Source organism: Triturus cristatus, chromosome 8 (assembly GCF_964204655.1).
Source record: "Triturus cristatus chromosome 8, aTriCri1.1, whole genome shotgun sequence".
Taxonomy (NCBI): Eukaryota; Metazoa; Chordata; class Amphibia; order Caudata; family Salamandridae; genus Triturus; species Triturus cristatus.
This window is the reverse complement of record NC_140591.1, coordinates 401,496,430-401,520,160: the sequence shown is the minus strand read 5'-3', so window position 1 is coordinate 401,520,160 and position 23,731 is coordinate 401,496,430. Positions and strand designations below refer to the sequence as shown.

General features: G+C 42.3%; 1 protein-coding gene across 3 annotated transcripts in view; it reads left to right on the top strand.

Annotated features, from left to right (window-relative positions):
* The window catches only part of LOC146802188 (phosphatidylinositol 3,4,5-trisphosphate 3-phosphatase TPTE2-like), a 276,700-nt gene that overhangs the window by 107,061 nt on the left and 145,908 nt on the right, over positions 1–23,731 (top strand). For all 3 annotated transcript variants that reach the window (XM_085621775.1, XM_085621774.1, XM_085621776.1), the window contains exon 5: positions 9,922–10,083. In XM_085621775.1, the coding sequence (XP_085477901.1) occupies positions 9,922–10,083 (162 nt within the window). The remainder of the gene's footprint in view (positions 1–9,921; positions 10,084–23,731) is intronic.

The window sequence follows — 23,731 nt, the reverse complement described above, 5'->3', positions numbered from 1 at the left end:
AGAGAATTGTTTCAAATGAGGCAGAAGCGGCAAGTGCAACAAATCAGGTAGAGGCTCAAGGGTCGCAAATCAAGGATATCCAGTGGAAGCTGGAAGAATTTGAGAACAGACAGAGGAGAAATAACCTAAGGGTGTTGGGGGTCCCTAAGGGGTTTGAAGGGTCCGACACCAGGGCATATATAATCGATCTCTTGAAGTCAGCTTTTCCCAAGCTGTCAGAGTGGAATTGGGCTGCTGAAATACAAAGAGCGCATCGCACCCCTTTCAAGCCACGGTTGCAAGCAAGAGAGGGTGATAAACTGCGGGCAGTTTTAGTGTTCCTTTGTAACTTCCTCCTGCGGCAGGCAATTTCAGACAAGGCTAGACCAGAAGCAAAGAGATCAAGTGGGGGAGTCTCGTTCTTCGTTCGGCCCGACTTCTGACACTCTACGATAGAAAGACGTTGGAGGTTGAGACGGCTGATAAAACCTTTCCAGGAGAGAAATATCCAGATCTATCTTATCAACCCGGCGCAACTCAAGGTCATCCATGAGGTGCACACCCGGTATTTCTCATCGGAGATAAAAGCAAAGGAATATTTGGACGCTTTGGACAAATAAAGATAACATGGTGTAATTTTGCAATCCGTTAAAACCCAATGTAAACAGATTTATAAAATGCAAATTCAATCAAACAATCAAGATACAAAGTAGGATGTAGTTTTGTCCATAGTTAAAAAAGCAGTTCATTAATACTGTCCATTAATACATGATAAAATCAGAATGCGGGATCAAAAAAGCAAAAATCAGCCACACCTTTTTATAAACGGGAATCCCTCCACCCCTTAAGGGGGGCACAAATGTTCAGCCCCAGCTCCCTCATCTTCCTGCCTCTCCGGGTATATAACGCAGACTCAATATTGTGGATCCTCAGCAGTCTGGTCAACCACATCTGAAAGGTTGGTGCTTGGGTATCTTTCCAACCTACCGCTATCAATATCCACAAAACAGCCACACATATGAAAACAAAAGCTTCCTCTTCCGTCTTAAGGACTAGATTACTATCAATTCCTATTATCATTAGGGTAGGGGATAGGTTGATTTTAAGACCTAGCAACCCCTCCCAGAACTTCTCAATCTCCCCACGAATTATACTTAGTTTATCGCATTGATGAAACATATGTACCAGATTAGGGGGCCCTTCCAAACACCTTAAGCATTTATCATCATCCCTCATACTCCACTCATATAATGTGGCAGGTGTATAATAAAGGTTAAAGAGGGTTTTGTAGTGTTGGGCTCTCTAATTTGTGGACCGAAACAGTTTCCCACCTAGTCGCAGTGCTTTATCTAGGTCGACATCTGGGTCACCTAATTTCATCATCCAAGAAGCTTCAAATTTTTCCAGATCATCTTGGAGACTCGATAATAAAGTACTGTATACCATTTTTATTTTCATTCCACCACCTAATAAAGAATTCAAACAGGTTAATTATACCCCCTGGAGAGATGTGCGGTCTAATACCCATAAGTGTATTATAGATTTGCAAAAACGTGAAGCTTTGGTTAGCCTGGATGCCGAACTTATGCTGAATGGTATTAAAACCCATCAGTTGGTCCCCTTCAAGGATGTCCCCTATTCTTCTGACTCCTCACTGTTCCCACACTCTTCCCATCCTATCATCACTAAGTTGTGGGAATAAACTTGAATTCCATAGGGGTGTATAATTGTTTAGTTTAGGAACTGCCAATGTTCTTTGTGTCACCTTCCATACCTCCCAAACACTATCCATTACCTTGTATCGCATTTGCACATGCTCTTTGATTTGCAGGATGCCACGGGGGAACGGATGGCCATGATCCTTCTAGACGCAGAAAAGGCCTTTGATCGTGTTACGTGGAAGTATTTGTGGGGGATAGTGGAGCAAAGGAGCTTTGGACTCAAAATAATGCTATTAAGGCTATGTACTCTGAGCCGAAGGCTAGAATCCAGCTAATGGGAGGCAGCTCGGAAAGAATCATTCTAGATCTGGGCCCCCGTTTATAAAAAAGGTGTGGCTGATTTTTGCTTTTTTATCCCGCATTCTGATTTTATCATGTATTAATGGACAGTATTAATGAACTGCTTTCTTAACTATGGACAAAACTACATCCTACTTTGTATCTTGATTGTTTGATTGAATTTGCATTTTATAAATCTGTTTATATTGGGTTTTAACGGATTGCAGTATAAAATGTATTTATTGTTGTTGTACCAGGTATTTAATAAAAACAGAGCAGGTCAAAGCCTTAGACCAGCGCATGGTATCATTCCTCCTCAGTCTCAGCCACTTGTTTTCAAACATGTGGCTCACAGCTAAACAATGTGGCTTTGGTAAAGGGAAGTTATGGGAACTGCACAATGTGTCTCAGCAGAATGTGTCTACAAGCCAGAAAGGCCTGTAGCAAAAGCCCCGTAGATAGCTTAACCAAAGAATCCATCATAATTTCCTGTTCTTCTATGCACCTTGAAATTGAATATTTCCCAAACCTGCGTCTTTGTTTACATGATTGTCTCCTCTTCATAGAGTGCTCTGGTGTTTGATAGACCATGGCTTGTACTCTAGAAAACCACAACATAAAAATTATCACTTCCTGGGTCTTAGAGTAGCCTGGTACCACAAGAAGTTCAGGAAACTTTAGCTGGCCATTAGACCGCTTTACAGAATCAGAAGGTGCAAGTAGTTTGTCATGTCTTCTTAAATCATCATCATTTTCCTTTGAAAGTGAAGGATAGGGCACTACTGGTTTTTCCAGATCCGGCCGCAAACTATGATAAACAAAACAATTCTAATAATTATCTTGATAGCATAACAGATTAAGGGCTGTGGCATGCTATATGTAAACACACGAGGGCGTTACATCCTGTGTTCCTGTGCCAGGCTGTTGGGAGTGATACAGTTCTGGAGTAAGAATTTTTAGTAATGCATTACATTTTGAGTGATGCTCCTGCGGGAGATGAACAAGGAGTTAATTATGCAGTTAATTTCAAGTTGTATACCTGTGCCTTGTGCATAGGAAGTAATGTAGTTCTCTACTAGAGGATGGTTTGTAATTAAGGTTCCCAGTTTTACATTTTTTCAGATTTTTACAGATAAATACAGATCGAAAACAGTGGGTTTCCTGTCTGTATTTATTTTTAAAAGTGGGAAAAACAGAATATTGGGCTTGTTGTGAGTAAATCTCCATGCTGTTCTTCATGAATTCCATGCCACCAGCCAAGTAGATACATAGACATCATGGGGAGTTAAAACCAGGATGAGATTTCCTTAAATACAGGCATATGTTAGCATATATTTGTATGTAATGCTAATATTTACATGTTGGTGTAGTATTTTTTCACATTTGGCTGCTTAATTTACTTAAACTCGACAGGCATTAAGGTATGAGAGCCCTCATATCCCTGGATTTTCTATTGCATGACTTTTTTTTAAAGTAATGTTGTAATAGGGCACCAATATCCCCCACATGTCTACAAAAGCAGCCTTTAAATCCTTTCACGTTTACACAAACGTTGCTGGTCAAATATGCTTTAACATGCACCATAAACAAATAAATCCCACAAATCTTCCTTGTGTAGAGACCTACAACACGCCCTTTAAAGTAGTATTCACATCTCATAAAATTATAAACGTTGTTGCTGGCCCAATATGCTTGAAACTGAATGTACCACAGGACACCTATTTTCCAGAACTTCTTCGGAAGAACCAACAACCCACCGATGAAGGGATATGAAAATACTATCGCTTTTTGAATGGCCATTGCCAGTCGATCTTCTGCTCATTTTACTGAAAGTCCTTGCATAGAATCCTCAAAAAACATCTATTAAAGTGGTGTTCAAATCCAATAAAGTTGTGGCTCATATTGCTGGTCCACCATACTATAAAATGCACTATTTGCAACTAGATTACTCAAATTTTCAATGGGACTAGACCCTTGGACTACCCAGTGAGTTGGTGTTTTAAAATGCCCATTTACCATTGGATTTCTATAATCTTCTATAAAGTATTCCTGTGTTCCTCTTAAATTGTTAACAATGTCACTAGTCCAATATGCTCAAAAATTGTATCATTTGACAGCTATTCCCCTTACCGCCATGGTAATTAGTATGTAAGCAAAGGTAAATTGTGTACAGAGTTGCTTGTTTAATCTGTGCTCTTAGATCATCTTGAAACACGCGCCAATTATAATTAAGAACAGAACATGCTTGTTGAGATTTCCACTGCCATTCCAGCTTTTTGGATATTTGAGGGCACATTCACGTGACTATATGTGATTGATGACTTTAGTAGACAAACAGCTACAAATGTTACTCAGGGATGTGCTTATTTGATTGCTGTTCTCAAAACTGCTTGACATTTAAAAAAGACAGTTTCATTTTCTCATATTCGTGGCTCCGCATCTCTGTCTCTGCCCAGGTCCCTACTAATGCAAGGGCAGCTCTACACCAAAGTTATAACAATTTCCTAACCTGGTAGCCAAATACTATTATAGCCTTATAGCCCGGCGTAGCGGGCTATACCGGCTATTAAAGGGCCGCTGAGGCGTTAAACGCCAGAGTCGAAAGCGAGGGACTTTAACAAAGCAGCGGGACTTTAATAGCCGGTATAGCCCTGCTACGAAGGGCTATAAGGCTATTAGAACATTCTGCCTCTAGAGAGCAGAATGTACTTACAAATAAAACAAAGCCTTCAGGGAGTGCGAGGGGATTCATATCCCCTCAGGCTCCCTGAAGCCTTTGTTCACAGCCAGAGCTGTGAACAAAGAAACATTGGCATGTTGGAGCTCCGGGCTTATACCAGCCATTATAAGCCCGGAGCACTCCATTGTTTTCAATGGAGCTTCCAACATTCCAATGTTCTAATATAGCCGTATAGTCTGCCGTAGCAAGCTTTACTGGCCATTATAAGCCTGCTTTGGGCCTTTAATGAAGGGGCGGGACTTTAATGCTGGTATAGTCCAGCTACATAGGGCCAGAAGGCTATTAGAGCATTCTTCCACTAGAGGGCAGATGTTCTAACAAGTAAAATAAAGGGCTCATGGAGCCCAGGGGATTGAGATCCCCTGGAGTCTGTGAGGCCTTTGTTCACAGCAACTGCTGTGAACGACAACATTGGAATGTTGGAGCTCTGGGCTTCTTCCGGCCATTAGAAGCCATTGTTTTCAATGGAGCTCCCAGCATTCCAATGTTCTAATAATTAATAATAAGAGCTTCCTTGATATTTAGTGGGATGTGCAGTAGTGTAATCCCCCTGTGATCCAGATTTAACGTGCAGTACTGGTCATAAGGATTGATCAGTACCTCGGAATTCCTGCGGGATCTGGTGACCTTTAGCTGATACCATTCAACCAACAAAACCTATCATCTGAAATAGAAAAGCATGCTGCTGTTACTATGATGAAAAAAAGCTGCATGCTTCCACGATCAGCTGCTCCTAAACGTTTTGAATGTTTTATGAGTGGGCTTCAACATCTACATCCATCAGGGTTTGCCTAGCAGTGATGTCATGTTTAGAGGCCAACCAAAGGCTGCTTCATTATCTTAGCAATGCATTATCACTAACTTTTTGCATGGTCTGTTTAGAACATTTCCTCTGGTGTTGAAGCTTGTCTTGGCATTGGAGCGTAAAACAGTTTTGTCAAAGTTAGCGTAATATCTCTTTCAGCCTATACTCAAATCAGACAGCAGCTATGTTTCATGGAAATTTCAGTTATAACGATCATTGATCGTAATTCTACAAAAGGGTGATATTTGCACACTTTATATCATGTAACTGTTTTTAGATTTCATAAAGATGAGGTAGTGGTTGGGTCCATCAAGTAACTGTTGTCAGTTTTCATAAGGGCGAAGTAGTAGTTAGTTCAAACCAAAGAACCAGTCGCATGTCTGGAAATCTGACCAACTCATCAACTCATTTGCCGTCCGATCAAATGCCTAGACATCCAAAAGCAACATATAGCTCTGTGGCTCACATAATGCATTATGCTCTTACATAATAACACTAACTCACCTCTGGCACAACTACTAATAGGACATTCCACCAGAGGCATGGTGTTGTGCCATATTTGCAGGGGTGCCCACGGTAGTCATCTGCAAGCCGGTGACATGGCAGAAGACTACCCCACCCCTGCTAGTCAAACAAAACGTGTTAAGAAACCTGTTTATGGTGGGTGAGTCTTGTTTTCCACCTTCCAAGCGATTCCTGGTACTGCTTTCTAGTCTTCCTTCATGTATGGGAATCTTTAAAAAGATTCAGTGCTGCAGATCAGAAGTTACCATTGCAACTACCACTCTTCAGATTAGGCACTTTGCAAAGATTCACATGTGACCTTCTCTCTTCCCTAATAAAGCCTTTGAGGTATTGATACAAAATTATGAAGCAAAGGTTTCCCCAGTGGGGAGTGGAGTTCACTGCTCATCTGCTCCATTAACTGCAGAGCAAACCACACAATGAGAGGGACAGCCACGTGTCATGTTCATTGCTCGTGTTTTCCAACATTATATTGAGAGCATATCCAGCTCGACAGTGGGGAAGAATTCAAGGATTCTGGAGAACTATAGTTGCAGATGCATAAGTTCTTGTGGTAGACTCTGTTTAATCAGATATCACCATTGTGAGCTGAGAGGGGATTCTGCAGTGATCTAGCGAGTTTCGATGCAGTTATGCTAACATTTTGAGTGGTGTCTCTGGTGGGCGGAGCATCGAAGTTAATTTATTTATGATTTTTTACCAGTGCCCGTTTAAACTTGTTACTAGATTTAGAATTAAGAGATTTAAATAAGAGCACAATCTATCTATTTGAGAGGAAATATGTGCAAAATATAGTTCGGCGGTTGATGCTCGATGACTTTCCACGCTCATGTGCATTGCCAATGTTTGCAAAAAGGTCTAGGTAAAAAAAACGCAAATTGTGAATCCTTTTCTTTTCACACTACAGAACCAGTATGTTCTGTTGTGGCACCCCAATGGTAAGAATGAGAATCACTTTGACAAATGTTAATCAAAGCGCCCTTTCTTCTCGTTGAGCCCTAATTCTAGCTCCTAGATTTGTCAGGAAGGTTATTAGTTACATAGATCTGGACACTGACTTGTTCCTATAGCAATACAGATGGGTGTTCAAAAGGTTCACATACATTTAAACATGCATATATTGCATTTCATCAGATTCAATTTCTGTGCTTTTTGATATAACTCCCAAAAATAGTATATACCCTCCTCTTTTGGGATGTGTGTCCTGAGTCATTATTTGATTCTGACAAGTCCAAACACTGTAAAACCCGAGCCATAAAAGGACATGGCCAGTAAGATTTCAGTATTAGTATGTTCTTCACACACCCTAAAAACAACAGCTCTTTTAATGTCCCTTTCTTTTCCTCTGAGACATCACCTGCAGTTGCTCTTTGAACATGAGATCACTTGCAATGGTGTACATGGTTACCATGCCCACATAAAAACTATTATCTTGACCCCATCATAGTACCACCCACTTCTCTATTGTTTAAGTTCTTTAGCAATCCCAAGCAGGGCCCTGTCAAAGAAATTAGTCAGGTTGACAAGTGTTTATGTTTAAAGACAAAGTTGCACCCTTTGAATCTTCCCAAAAATTGTTTTATTTATGTCAGTTTAAATGCCCATTAGGTAGAGCCTACTGCAGTGCGCATGCGTTGCTCTAGGAGATGACCTTTTGGAATCAGTCTGCACTTTTCCTAAGACTCGTGTCTGTAGGGGCATCCACCTTGCGGGAGCGAGCACCGGCACAGGAGCCATCTGTTTCTAATTAGCGTGGCCGCGAGCGCTTGGCTTTCGGACTCAATATCTCAATTGCTTAATTTTTGGGGGGTTTACAAGAGCCAGGCAGCGGCCAAGTGCTGCCAAGCTCCTTTTTCACACACCACAATATTTTTCACCAGCCGCCACTAAGTAGTTGAGTGTGCCGAATCAGCAAGTTTGCAAAGGTCTGTTCCTGTGTATTTCAAGCATATTTGGCTTTGAGGACCAAAATTAGTTAAACTCTAGACAGAACTCTGCCCCTAAAGAACACAGAGAACTGTACTTTTGCAAACCGGTACAAGGACGTGCTGTTAAGCAACAATCAGGGTATGTTTTCATTATTAACCAGACGTAACCAATACCAGACCCTGGATACTCACGTCTCCTTACGTCGTATAAATCGAGTATAGAAGTGCATGTCCAGGAGAAAAGAAATAATCCTTTTAGTATCTCCTGCCAGACATGTTATGTCATCTTTTTTTTAGCATTTGATATATTTAGAATGAATCCTTTCAAATAACAGCACGGTTTCTAAAAACTATTTGAAACAATGCCACCTGTCTTTTATGCTTTTGGGGTTTTGACCTGTGGCAGACAAAAGGGATCATGCAGCAGCAGCAGTTATAAAGAGTTAAAGCATGCTCTTCCGCGCTGGCGATAACACTCAGAAGCTAATAAAACAAGCATTGGCATAGCCAATAAGTCTCGCTTGTGGGACCTTATAAGAATTTAGTTATGCAGCACAATATCCTTGGTGCAACAATATCAACTGTTGCATGGCTAAACACTTATAAGGTCCCAAAGGCGAGACCTATTGGCTATGCCAATGCTTGTTTTTTTTAACGTGGTTAGGAAATAAATATTGTCAACGTACAAAAATTACAACTTATTCTTTACTGAAAAGGCACAGTAGAGACTTTGGGATGAGCATTAATGACCAGTCGTATACCACAGTGTATATCTGATTTCAGTACCACCATTTACAATAAACAATAATGCTATTAAATCTTGAATTACAGTTATTAAGCTCTAATGCAGGTACCTATGTTCGTGTCCTTATGTACCATCCCATTTTGTGCATTAGGAATCTAATGAACATTTGTTTGGAAATACCTAATAGATACTAGAGTAAAGGTGTAATATAAATACTCTTTTGTTTATGATTGTAATAAAGCAAACCCATAGGATTAAAACGCAGTCCCATAGGATTTTCAGAGACACCTCTGTTTAGCAAGATATTTTCATAGAGTTATTGCCTTTGACCGATTGGGCTGAGGCAGAATCCGTTAAATGTTAGACCAGGCATGTGTGAGAGTGTCACTTAATATGTGACTGATTCTACCTAAGCTCTCCATTCAGGTGTAACAGCCTCTCAGGAAGACTGCAACCAGTAGAGTCTACACCAATTCTTGCTCACAGAGGATGAATATATAAATTAAAGGAATGACCGCTATCTAGCACAGGATTTGTACTAGAAGCATTCCCTTCAAGTGCAAATTGTTATATAAAGGTTCCCATTCATTGGATATGTTATGCTCTGCAAACAAATTAACACATTTCTCCTTGTTTGCACCTAATGCCAATTAGGCAGTATTTTTGATGGAAATACCAGTCTGGCTCTCTTAGTAGCTCAGGTTTTGCGTCAAAACTTATGGATGTTTGAGCGGATCTGCCCCAGTAACACCCCTTTGATGCAAAGCTACCAAAAGCAGGGTAAAGCAGTATTTAGACTAAGAAAAGGCCACCTTCCCAGTGCAATACACCTTTTGCACTGGACAGTAAACAGCATGCACTGCTTTGCATTGCTTTGACTCGAAGCATCTCTGGGCCCTAAATTGGCCTAATCCTAGTCTTGCATTGCCCTTTACTTTCCATGACTGTGTGCTGTGTAGCATCAGCCAAAAGGATAAAGCACAGCTGATTGCAATAAAGAAAGCTGTATTGAAAAGTAGCAAATATGTTGAGATTCAACTGACACGTAGTATTTTGTTGCTTGGCACATCAACATTAAAGATTAAATCAGCCTTATAAATTGAACTGTTCGGTTTTAAGCAATCCAGCTTCATGTATAGTGTTTATATTTATAATTTATATATATTTATAATAAATTTACCATATTGTCTTTCTTGCAGGGTGTTTGGTGTTATTCTTATAATATTGGACATTGTTCTTGTGATTGTGGATTTAGCGGTGACAGACAAGCCCCCGAATGTGGCATTCGCGATTGCAGCAGTGTCGTTTGCCATTGCCATTTTCTTTTTCATTGATGTGCTGCTGCGTATCTTTGTAGAAGGGTAAGTGACATTAATCCGAAATAACTAAATTGTTCTTTCCTGATGAAATTGGGATGAAAAAAATGTGTGATTCTACTGTACATGTCTGTCAGCTCTCGCGCACTTGTTGGGTGTCACGCTCTTTTATTCCTGTTCAATCCACATTCACCTCAATGGGATTACCCAATTAAGGTGATGACTTCACCAGAATTGTTAGTCAAGCGGTTGACAGGTATCCTACACAGAGGGCTTACCTATGAATCTAGTGAGAAGCTCACAGGTATAGATTTTTTTTGAGCTTGGCATCCAGAATCTGTGTGATTTGGGTTTAGAACCATAATTTTTAGTAATGCACTGGAATACGTAATGAACAGTTCCTTTCAGAATTTTGAAATTCAGATCAGGATTTAAAATTTGGGAGCATGAATTGAAATCCGAATGAAATACAGTAACTTATCAAACGCATTCAAGTCATAGGCAATGCATCGTTTTCAGATTTAAAGATTTCACTCTCAGCCACCTCCACATAGAGTGAACACGTGATCAATACTGATTCCCCAATGCTCGCTACATCTGAAAGAACATGAGGCCACCCCAGACCTGAGATGGATGCAGAGATTCGTTCCAGTCTACGAGCTACCAATGGGTCTATACCAAATACATGGCTCTTTGTGCAGGCTTGTACATGTCTATTCTTTTGTGGTCTCTTCTGACAATGAGAACTCAATAAATACATACAAATCATGAACAAGCACTACAACAAATTGTGATGAGGTGGAGTGGAAGGAATAGAGTCTAGGATAGAGGAAGATTGCAAAGAGGTGGTCTCAGAGACCTGGCCTGATTTGGACCAACAAAGGAGCAAGTCATAAGTGCAAATGGAGGTTGATATAGAGCCTTAATGTATATGCTTAGAAAGCATGTTGGTGTCACTGTTCCTTGATAGTCTTTTGGTTATTCAGGGAAGCGATTTAAGTACTATGTGCACCACCAGACACAATGAGCTTATAGACGGGGTAGTCTAGGGTACTCAAGTGAAGTAAATTATAGGTAACACAGAAAACGTTGTAGTGGATTCTGGCAGGGAAAGAATCAAATGCAGTTATTTTCAAAGTTGGGAGATGTGCTCAAACTTTGTTCGATTGGGGATTAGTTGGATGTATGTGTCATTATTAATGTAAATCGGTTTTTGTAGACAAAAGAGGTCAGGTGTGAGGGGTGAGGAAAGTGGGTTGGAACATTGGTGGACAACTTTGAATAGTTCCTTACTTTTGTTCTAAACTTTTGATGATTGCTTCTAAGTAGTAGTTAACATTGGCAGCAGTAGCGTTTTGCTTTCAGGTGCTATGTGGGTTCACCATGGGATTTTGATTTCAGAATGTCTTTTCAGGTTTGCATCTATTTCTAATGTTAGCATTCTCTTCCTGGGTTAACCAAGTTTCAAGCGTAAAAAGACTTTGGGTTTCCAAGGTCTGGAGCTCATGATTCAGTGGAGAAATAAATGCATCATGGTCAGACGGGGAGAGGAATGCAGTAGGATCAGTGCATCTATGAGAGCGTCTAATGAGAAAGTCAGTGATCATGTAACTTTCAGAGATGGTTTTGGTAGGGCGTAAGTCTAAGGGTAGCAATATGAATAGGGATTCCCTAATGGAAGAGGGTGTTGACAAGTAAGACAAGACAAGGCAGGCATAACCAGATCATGGTAGTTTCCTTTGACCTGTGCTGGAACTAAGATATGAGATGCCATGTTGATTGAGGCAATATCATCAAGAAAGCAGTCTCTCATACCTTTATTTGGGCTGGTCTCCTGGGAGGTTAAAATCTCCAACGTACACAATGTTAAAAGGAGAGTCTTAGGCTGAAGGGATAAAAAAAAGGTAATCAATTAAGTGTCAGTGTAAACCAAATGGGCAACAGTTGAAATGAAATATGGTGAGAAGGAGGGAGTGAGAGTTAATCAGCAAAAAGTTAATCAGGAGAGGAAAAGAAGAACGTAAAGAGACTCATAACCTTGATGGAGATCCTATAGATGATTGTGAGAGAGATGAGTTCATCAAATATCAGGGATAATGTGGGAGTGAGCCAGGTCTCTCTGAGGATAGTATCAAGATTGTTATGGACAATTGAGTTATCAATGTCAGATGCAAAAATCTGTTCAGAGTGTTTGGTAAATAACATTTACAAAGCAGTGTTTACCACGATGGATATTACAATGCAAAGTTTTACCATGCAGGTAAGTACAATGGCCCCTTTTAAGCTTTTTACAGAGCAGGTATTCTTTTTTTATACAATTGACATCATTTTTATGTAACTTAAGGAATGGGGAATTAAGAGATCAGTGGTGGGTAGAGAGAAAGGAGATAAGTGTTTTTAGGGTTCAGGGTTGGGTAAAGGTAAAGAAAGCTTAGGGGTTTGTATGGTGCACGGACGAGTATAGGTAAAGGGAGGAAGCTAGTTTTTTAGGGTTTATGAGTGGGTAAAGGTTTAGGGAGGTAATGGTTACTCATGGGTGGGTAAGGGGTTTTTAGGGATCAAGTGTGGGTGGAGGTAAAGGAAGGCAAGCGGATTTTAGGGTTCAAGGGCAGGTAAAGGGAGTTAAGGAGTTTTTAGGATTTAGAGGCAGGAGGAGGTAAACTGGGTAAGGCATCTCTTTAGGGTTTAGATGTGGGTTGAGATAAGGGGTTATTAGGGTTCGGGGCAGGTAAAGGTAAGGGGCTTAAGGGTGGGTAGAGGTAAAAGGAGGCAAGAGTTTTTAAGGTTCATGGGTGGATAGAGTTTAAGGCAGGTAAGGGTTTTTTGGGTTAAAAAAGTTATACACATACATGTAGTCACTGAAACAAACGAAAGGTTAAAGTGACATTATAGTTGGGAATTGCAATTATATTTAACTTTACATTTTAAAAACCTTATAAATGCACTGAAAAAAGCAGAGACTAAAGTGACATTATAGTTAGGTGAAAACTTCAGTGAGAAGATAATGTTTGGAAGTAAAACAGCATTGTCAAAACCAATAGGTCTCCTATGCAAGAGCTATTGGCTTTGCGAATGTGTTTTAGCCATGTTGTACACCAGCTTGGCTGCTGTTCAGCGTGGTTAAAAGTTAGTAGCATAAAGGAGAGTGGTGTGGAGTGTCATATTGTGGAGTGTCATAGAGTGTTGTGGAGTGTTGTAGAGTAGTGTAGAGTTGTGTGGAGTGGAGTTGAGTGTTGTGGAGTGTCTTGGATGGACTAAAGTGATACAGAGTGTAAAGACGTAAAGGAGAGTGGCGTGGAGTATCATAAAGTTGAGTGTCGTAGTGTGTCGTAGAGGGGGCAGAGTGTCGTAAATAGGGCACTCCGTTGTATGCCAGTTCAGTATGCGCCTCTCCACTGTATGGTACTACAGTGTACACCACTCCACTCTACACCACTCCAATGTACGCTGCTGCAGTCTATGCTATTCTACTGTATAACACTTCAATCTACACAACTTCACGCTATTCCACTATATGGCACTCAACTCTATCACTCCACTGTTCACCACTGCACTCAACGTTATTCTACTCTACACCACCTCACTGTACGCTACTCTATAATGTATGCCTCTCCACTGTATGGCACTCCACTCTTCACTACTTCAATCTATGATATTCCGCTCTATTACACGCCACTCCAGTTTACGACCCTCCAATATGCACTACTCCACTCCGCGCTATTCCACTGTACGCAACTCCAACCTACGACACTACACTCTTTGCAATTTAACTCTGCACTTCATTCTATGCCACTTCACTCTACGCCACTGCATTGTATGCAATTCCACTGCACACCACTACACTGTACCTCACTCCACTGTATGGCATTAGATTCTACACAACTCTGTTGCACGCTATTCCACACTATGCAACTCCACTCTACACCCCTCCACTGCACCTTATTCCATTGTACACCACTACCCTCAACCACCCTTCAGTCCACATCACTGCACTCCACGCCACTCTACTGTCCGCTATTCCTCTGTATGCAACTATACTCCACTCTATGCCACGCCACTGTATGCCCCTCCAGTCTACGCCACTCAGATCTACTCCACTCTATGCCAATCCACTATACGCTCTTCCACTGTACGCAACTACACTCTATCCCACTATATGCCACCATATGCCACTCCAGTGTATGGTATTTCACTGTGCTCTACTGCACTGTATGCCACTGCACTGTACGCTACTCCACTCCATGCTATTCCACTCAATGCCACTCCACTCTACACCACTACACTGTTTGCTAATCCTTGTACACTACTCCACTGTATACCATCCCACTATAAGCCATCCACTCTATGCTATTTTACTGTATGGCACTCCACTGTACACTACTACACTCTACGCCACTCCACACTATTCCACTATACTTCACTCCACTTTTCACCACTTCACTGTACACTGTTCCAATGTCTGCCACTCCAGTCTATGCCACTACAATGTATGCCACTCCACTCTATGCTATTCTACTGTTTACCACTCCACTTTATGTCTGGCCATTTTATGCTACTTCACTGTATGCCACTCCAGTTTGCAATACTTCACTCAACCCCACTCTATGCTATTGTATTGTACGCCACTCCACTCTATGCCATTCCACTGTATCCCACTCCACTTTACACCACTCCAGTGTATGCCACTCCACTATACGCTATTCCAGTGTATGCCACTACACTCTATGCCACACCACTCTATTCCACTGTATCCCACTCCACTCTGCCATTCCACTGTATGCCACTACAGTCAAAGCTATTCCACTCTACTCCACTCCACGCTACTCCATCGTATGCCACTCCACCCTGTGCCAATCCACTCTATGCCACTCCAACCTACACTGTTACACTGTATGCATCTACACTCTACCCCACTTCAGTGTACCCCACTCTACTCCATGCTATTCCACTCTGCTCTTTTGCACTGTACGCCACTCCACTGTTCAACACTGAAGTCTACACCACTCCACTGTACAGTACTATATATGCTATTCCTCTGTACACCACTCCACTGTATGCCACTCCACTGAACGCTATTCTGCTCCACACCACTCTACACTACTCCACTGTATGCAACTCCATTCCATGGCACGCCACTGTACGCCTCTAACCTCTACGCTATTCCACTCTACACCACTCCACTCTAAGTCACTCAACTCTGCACTATTAGACTGTACACAAATACACTCCACCCCACTCCACTCTAACCCACTCCACTCTCCAACACATCACTCTAGGCTATTCAACTCTAAGCCAATGCGTTCTATGCCACTGCACTCTGCCACTCTACACCAGTTTACACCACTCTACACCTTTCCACTGTACGGTATTCCACTCTACACCACTCCATTGTACCCCACTCAGCCTATGCCACTCCACGCCACTCTACTGTCCGCTATTCCACTGTATGCAACTACACTACATGTTACACCACTCCACTCTATACCGCTCCACTGTATGACACTCCAGTCTACGCCACTCCACTGTACCCCACTCCATTCTACACCAATTGATTATATGCTCTTCTACTGTACGCAACTATACTCCACGCCACTACACTGTACCCAATTCCACTGTACACCACTCCACTCAACTCCATGCCACTCCATTGTATGGTATTCCACTGTACTCTACTGCACTGTAAGCTACTCCACTGTACACTATTCCACTCTATGCCACTCCACTCTACACCAATACACTGTATGCCACTCCACTGTACACAACTCCACTGTATTCCACTCAACTCTACTCCAGTTTACTCCACTTCACACTATTCCACTCTACTACACTCCACTCTGCACTATTCCACTGTATGCCACTCCAGCCTACGCCACTACAGTGTATGCCACTCCACTCTATGCTGTTCCTCTGTATGCCACTCCACTGTACGCTACTACACTGTCCGCCAGTTTACAGCATTACACTCCACCCCACTCTTCACTATTGTGTTGTTCGCTACTCCACTCTATGGCATTAGACTCTACGATGTTCCACTGTATGACAACTCACTCCACTTTACACCATTCCAGTGTATGCCACTCCACAACACACTATTCCAGTGTATGCCACTACACTCTACGTCACTACACTCTACCTTATTCCACTATATGCCACTCCACTGTATGCTACTACAGTCAATGCTATTCCACTCTACACCATTCCGCTCTACACTACTACACTCTAAGCCACTACACTCCAAGCCACTACATTCTACACCAGCAAACTCTATGGTATTCCACTCTAGGCCACTCCACTCTACACTATTACACTGTACACCACTACTCTCTACCGCTCTTCAGTGTACCCTACTCCACTCCGTGCTATTCTACTCTACGCTACTGCACTCGACACTGCATTATACTCCACTTTGCTGCATTTCACTCTATGCTACTCCACAGCACGTTATTCCAATGTATGCCACTACACTTTACACTATTCCACTGAATGCCACTTCACCATACGCCACTAAACTGAACACTATTCCATTCTACACTACTCTACTGTATGTTGCTCCACTCTATTGTACTCCACTCTACCCCACTAAACTCTAATCTATTCCACTTTATGCCACTCCACTCTATGCCACTCCACTCTACTCTATTGGACTGTATGCAACTCTTCTCTAATGTACAATACTACTCAACACTAATCTCTACAACACACCACTCTAGGCTGTTTCACTCCACGCCACTCCAGTCTACGCCACTTCACTGTGCAACACTCCACTCTACTCCACTTCACTGTATGCTTTCACTGTACGCAACTCTACTGTATGCCTCCACTCTACGCTATTCCACTCCAGTCTACGCCACTCCACCATACGCCACTCTACTGTACCCTATTCCACTGTATGAAACTCCACTATAATCCACTGCATTCTACGCCACTTCAATGTACACCACTTCAGTCTATGCCTCTCTACAGTATGCAACTACAATCTATGCTACTTTAATGTATGCTATTCCACTGTAAGGAACTCCAGTGTGAGTCACTTTACTCAAAGCGGTTACACTGTATGCTACTCCACACTATGCAACTCCGCTGCATGCCACTCCACTGTACACCACTCCATCTTACGCCACCGAAGTGTACACCACTACACTCTACAGTATTCCAATGTACACTACTACACTTTACCTCACTCCACTCTATGCCACTACACTCTACACCAATCCACTGTACGCCACTGCACTATACCATACTCCACTCTCCACCACTCTATTATCTAACACTAGATTCTACAACACTACACTCTATGGCACTGTGCTCATCTACACTCTACCCCACTCCACTTAACAACACTCAACTGAATGTCACTCAACACTATGATTTGAAATACATTTTATTTAGAAAAATGTAAATGTAATGAAGAAAACCAAAGCTTACAGCTAATTCATAGATAGGAAAATGTTATTTATTATTTCCATACAAACCCAACTTATACTATTCAAACTTTAGAAATTCTAAAGTTATAACTTTAACTCAGTTTTCTAATTTGTGCATCACCAGTTATAACTTACATTTATAATTTATGCACCACCATACATAGTTTTGTTGCATCACTCACCTCACTACATTAACTATAACTTTCCCTTTCTCTGTGAACTTGTTATACTCTTACATATTATATCATTTATAACGTGAAATCATAGTAGTTATAATAATGCTTATTACATCTCAAATGACATAATTTCTCACAACACAGTGCTTGGTAGAGTGGCAAATTATACATATAGACATACATAATATTGAGTATAAAACCATAACACTCTGTAATGTTGACAGAGACTCTGTACAACCTTTTGAGAAAGTGTATTCATTTACTTTTGGAAGTTATCGCACAAACACATTGACCATCTTTACACTAACTTCCAAAAATAAATGTAATCACGTTGTCATTAGTGTGTCCCGAGTCTCTGGCGACATTACAGAGGGATATTGTTCGAAGTGTCTTGTGGTCAGTCACCGTGGACGGGACGCACCTTCTAGAGAATTAGGCTGTGCACTGTGAGGAGCATTGATGCTTAGCTGTGATGGGAGGGGGGGTGCAGAGAGGATGTAATTTAATGAACTTATCGTGAAACTGTAGGGGCCAATGAGACGTTCGCCACTTCCTAATCACAAAAATAATTTAGGACTAGCCCATGGTGCCACCTGGATAAATGTGTGTCGTCTTATGAAGTTGGTGTTGCTTCTTGTTGCAAGATGGCACTGGATTGATTTGAGCAGGACAGAAGTCACCCTATTTCTTATCATGGCCCCATGACTCTCTTATTTCTTTGCAGTTCTACTACCACATTTGTAGGACTCGCTGAGCCAGCGCATGCGCTGCTCTGCGAGACATTTAGTGTGTGGGTTTTCAAAGTGCTGCCACAAGCTTTTGGTGGCCTAAAGCTTTCGTACACGTGAGCGTGCACCCGCCATCTGTCTTTCGATCGCTTTGCGATCACTTTCACTTTCGAGCATGCTCGAGCAGCACTTTCTCCACCCCCATCCTCCCAAAAGCATAACAAAACAACACGCTTCCCAAAAACCCGAGTGAAGTCACAACCCTCGCTTGAATTATTAACTCATTGCAATCAGCACTTGAAAAGAAACAATAGTGTTCTTCTGACTGCAGGTCGGATGATTAACTCGGGGGCTACCTTTCCCCCACAGTGACCTGCGTGAATAGTGACGGATTACAGCATTAACTGCCCTTGCTTTGTGCTCACCGCAAAACCTTAAATGGAGCACAAACAAATGTCAGCGACCTGAAGTAAACCTAGGTTTCACGCTGCAAAACAGTTGACAAAAGTCCAGATTAAGAAGGATCAGATTTATTTAATTGTTAAGATGAGATCTTGCCTACTGTCCTCTTTATTTTTTCATCTCACCACATGCACAAAAAGATGGCATTTTATTTGCTTCTCTCGTATTGTTCACATATACCAAAAATGCATTGTTTACGTCACTCGCCAGGTACTTTCCTCCCTTGGTACCCGCCAAAGTATCTTCTGGGAGGGAAGCATTACGTCACCACGCATGTGTCAACTGCTGAGTGTCAGTGACAGAAGCTGTAGCGTGAGGCTGGTTGTGCTCGGCGCGCCGCCGGGAATGATCCGATTGGCTACCGAAGATAAATACTCTGCATGCCCGCCGTGCTCTCCTGCCCCGAACCACAGCCTCCGGGAGCCATGGAGCGGGAATTCCACGACATCGAATAAATTGCTTGTGGTGCTCATGCCTCGACGATTGGGGCCGCAACTGGACCCATCGTCGGGACAGTCCACAGATAGCTTTCGGAACAACTATTACCACAGTTCCTCCCATAGGTAGCTCCTACAGCAACTCAAACTTGCTTATTAGGCCCTCGACCTTCATTTTGCTCTTGTTTTCCTTTTAATTTCCATAAAATGTCAAACTTTTCCTTTTGACCGTCTAAAATAAATTTGTATTCTGTGCTGCAAAGAAAAAAAACAATATGCTTGCATTTTAACGAGAATATTAAAGCTTTAAAAAGTTTGCCTCTTGGCAACTGTACAAGTTCACCCTGCTTCTTAACCCAGTAGCTGCCAATTGCACTCGCTGCCTCCCATGATGCCCTCTCCCATGCCCTCCTCGTCTCCCTTGTGTACTCACTATCCGATTTATACTCTTCCTTCCGCTTACTCCCCCTCCGGCTCGGTAGTTATTGCGCAAGTAGCTTTTTACTGGCCTAACAACTGCTGTCAAAAGATCCCCCTGGTACTACTCACCGGACACGGTTCCCTGTTCTATGGTTTAACCAACTGCGGTGCCCCTTCACCCACTTGCCCGATTATTGCAACTAGTTGTTCAGTTATAATCACTCCATATCCCTGATTGGTCATTTGAACCTGCAATTTCCTGATATTAGTCTTAATCAGTCTCTTTCTCTTATGAAAAATCTCAAGTCTGGCTCACCCTCAGATCCTTGTCCGGCGAAAGTTTTGTCGTCCATAGCAGAAGTGATTAATCCTGCTGTAAATACTATTTTAAATTCCCTTTTGCGGGAGGGCCTTATGCCTCAAATTTGGAAAAGTACTAAAATCCTCCCTCTTTTAAAAAAAACCACGGCTGACCCTGACGAGATCAGTAATTAAAGGCCCATCTCCCTTCTGCCCTTTTTCTCCAAAATTTTGGAGAAATTTGTGAATGAAGTTATTACAAACTTTGTAGAGGCCAATAACCTTCTTCACCCCAGTCAGTCGGGCTTCAGAGCCAATTTCAGCACTGAAACTGCCCTGCTGGAGGTTGCTGAGACGGTTAAAGCCACGCTGGATAGGGGTGGGAGCGCAGTTCTGGTGCTTCTCGACCTCTCCGCGGCCTTTGATACCGTCCCTCACAAGCGTCTCTTGCAAAGACTTGAGGAGGGCGGGCTTGGAGGCTCGGTACTGAAATGGAAGAGATCTTTTCTCAGTAACCGTTCTCAAACAGTCTGGACACCTCCTTTTTCGGCAGAAATCCCGTCCTTTAATGTGGGGGTCCCGAAAGGATCGATTCTTAGTCCCACGCTGTTTAATCTGTACATAGCCCCTCTCGCCCTTCTCGCCGAGAAGCATGGCGCCAAAATAGTGTCATACACGGACGACACTCAATTGTTGTTCACGTACGAGAAGGGCTCGGAGTTTGATGGGACCTGCATAAAGGACTGCCTCTTGGAGATCTTTTCATGGTTCAACTGTAACCAATTAAAATGTAACTCTGATAAATCGGAGATCATTTTATTGGGCTCTCACCCACATGAAGCTTGGCACTCTTGGTGGCCACAGGACATGTCCCCCCCCCTGTCGGAGGTCACGACTGTGAAAAATCTGGGGGTCAAATTGGATTCTGCACTCTCTATGAAGATGCAAGTCCAATCTGTGGCAGGTACATGTTTTGAGATATTGAAAATGCTGAAAAATTTGCTTACACTTCTGCCAGTATCGCACCGTAAAACAGTGGTCAAGGCCTTGGTAATATCGAGACTGGATTATGTCAACTCGTTGTATTTGGGACTCCCCGAGTATTTACTTAGTCGTCTGCAGATCATCCAGAATATGGCAGCCTGGGCTAGTTTCCTAACGAAGCCTAGAACACATACCTCACATCTTTTGTCCTCACTTCACTGGCTTCCAGTGCAAAAAAGAATTTATTTTAAAGCTCTAGTCCTGGTTTTTAAGGCTTTCCATGGGATCGGGCCCCGTACTTAAGGGAAAGATTTCAGCCTTACTTGCCTCAGCGCTCTTTAAGATCTTCTACCCAGTGCCTGACCCTGATCCCAAGGGTCAGGCTCTCACGGGTAGGAGGAAGATCGTTTCAGGTTATTGCATCCCGACTCTGGAATAACCTCCCTCTTTCGCTGCGACGGAGCCCGGACCTTTTGACCTTTAGATGGAACCTGAAGACGTGGCTTTTCCAGCTATAAGTTTTTCTTGTACGGTGGCCGGGGGCGTTTGTTTGTCAGTTGTTGGTCCTTCGTAGCGCCGGGACACTCCTTGGAGTAGCCGCACGCTCTACAAATCACAGATAACATAACATTCCCACTGTACTACCACATTCATATAGTTTTGCGCTCAACAGTGAGTCTTTTCCCACCGCTACGCATCTACCACAAACCCGTAATCTTCACGTTTCCGCATATATGCCAACTCTCCCGACTAAAAAGGTTTACCAAACTGTTTATCCAAACCTTTCACTATGGCATGCTTTTTTTGTACTTTTCGATGTCTGATGTTTGATTCGTATGTTCACGGCGCACTCAAGCTACTCACAAGTTCTGTGATTGAAAACCCGTCTTACATAGCATGTTTCTCATTTGCATTTGGGCTCATGTTGAATAACTAATCTCCATTATATCTCATAATAGTCTAGTCTTTTTTCCATTATATTTATTATTTACCTTTGACAGCTGTGACTGGTCTGGAAACGGAGAGTCATTCAGTCCCACTATGTTCGTAACGATGCAACATTTTACTTTTTTTAATCCAATCGACTCACGTTCCGCCCCCCCCCCATGAGGATGATGGAGGGGTTGTGAATATTGATGACAGCACCACAGGCTACTTGGGACAATTTCCGTTTTAAGGCAAAATAGGTTCAAAAGAATTGAGGTAATGTTTATTTATGGCTGTGGTCCCATTCCACTTTCGTTTAAACAGAGAGGAGGCTGGCAGTCACTGACTAACACAAAGTGTATGGGTGGCAAATGATGCGACTCGCACATTAAGGAAAGGCAAGTTTGGTGTTTTAAAATAAATGGCTTACAGTGAGCACAAAAGTATGGATTCCTTCAGAAACAAGCATTGGCATAGCCAATAGGTCTCGCTTTTGGGACCTTATACGTTTTTAGCCATGCAACAGTTGATGTTATTGCACCAAGGATATTGTGCTGCATAACTAAATACTTATAAGGTCCCAAAAGCGAGACCTATTGGCTATGCCAATGCTTGTTTAACTTTGACCACTGGATGGATAAGAAGACTAAAGCATCCAATCACTTAAGGAGAAGGCAACGATCAAATTAACTTTGGTCCTCTACTTTTCATCCGCTCTATGTATTTCCTCCGTGAAAGGCCTAAAGAACAGAGACAGAGTTTTGCTGGTGGGTTTTCCATCTCCCACTGTGGAAGATTCAGTACCTCCATCAAACTGGTTGCAGGAAATCTGCTGACTGTGGCATTCTCCCCATGTCAGCATGGATTTTTCCATCACTGTGGTTGTTTTCCCCTTCTGAAATATAGTCTGGGGGATGAGTGGTGGAATTCTTGCCTCCAACAATGGGCGGTGGGATTCTTCAGCTGAAATAGACTTGCATTAACAGGGCTCTATGTTTGGTCTCCCCTATAATCTTGGATTATAACCCACCATGTTTTGGAATCTAAATGTACTCTTTACACAGATATTCCCATGGTGATCTTTCAGGGATGTAACTAGCTCATGTGGGCTATTTTCCCACACTATTTATGACGAGTTGCCTCCAAACTTTGGTGGACCAAATGTTGGATCGGAAGGAGTTTCTGCTTGTGTAATGTCTACTATCTAAGGAACTCCAAATAGCTTTGTGGAAGGGGAGGAGCTGCAGACAGAGAATTCACCATTTTGGGGCAGATTTCCTGTTTTTACCCTTCTCTGAATTAGGCTATAAGTGTTCATGAAGCTTCCTTCCATCTGCCTATTCATCTGTTCGACCATCTGTCAATCAGTTACAATAGTCATCTGTGTCATACTCCATACTGCATGTATGTTTAGTGGGATTCTATGTGTCTGTATTTATGTTCTACGAATAGGTATGTCTGTACATACACAGGTAGCTCTTTGAATGCTGGTCTGTGTGCATAAGTGACTACATTTCTGGTGGTCAGTGTGCTGAGTAGCACCATGTATGGAGGCTTGTGTGGGTCTGTAAATGTGTTAATCCATATATGCATGGTTGTATGTAGTTGTGTAGCTGTATGTGTGCATATATGTCAATATACACATGTGCATATATATTTGTGAGAGAGAGATTGGAGGAGGCTGGTGCACACATATTCAAATGATGCACCAGACAACTCTTATGGTGATTTTAGTGGTCTTTGGTAACCTTTGAAAACTTTCAAAATTGTTGCTGTGGAGAGCAGCCTTCAGGCTATCTTGAAGGAGTGTAAAGCAGCTTGTTTTACCAGTTAAA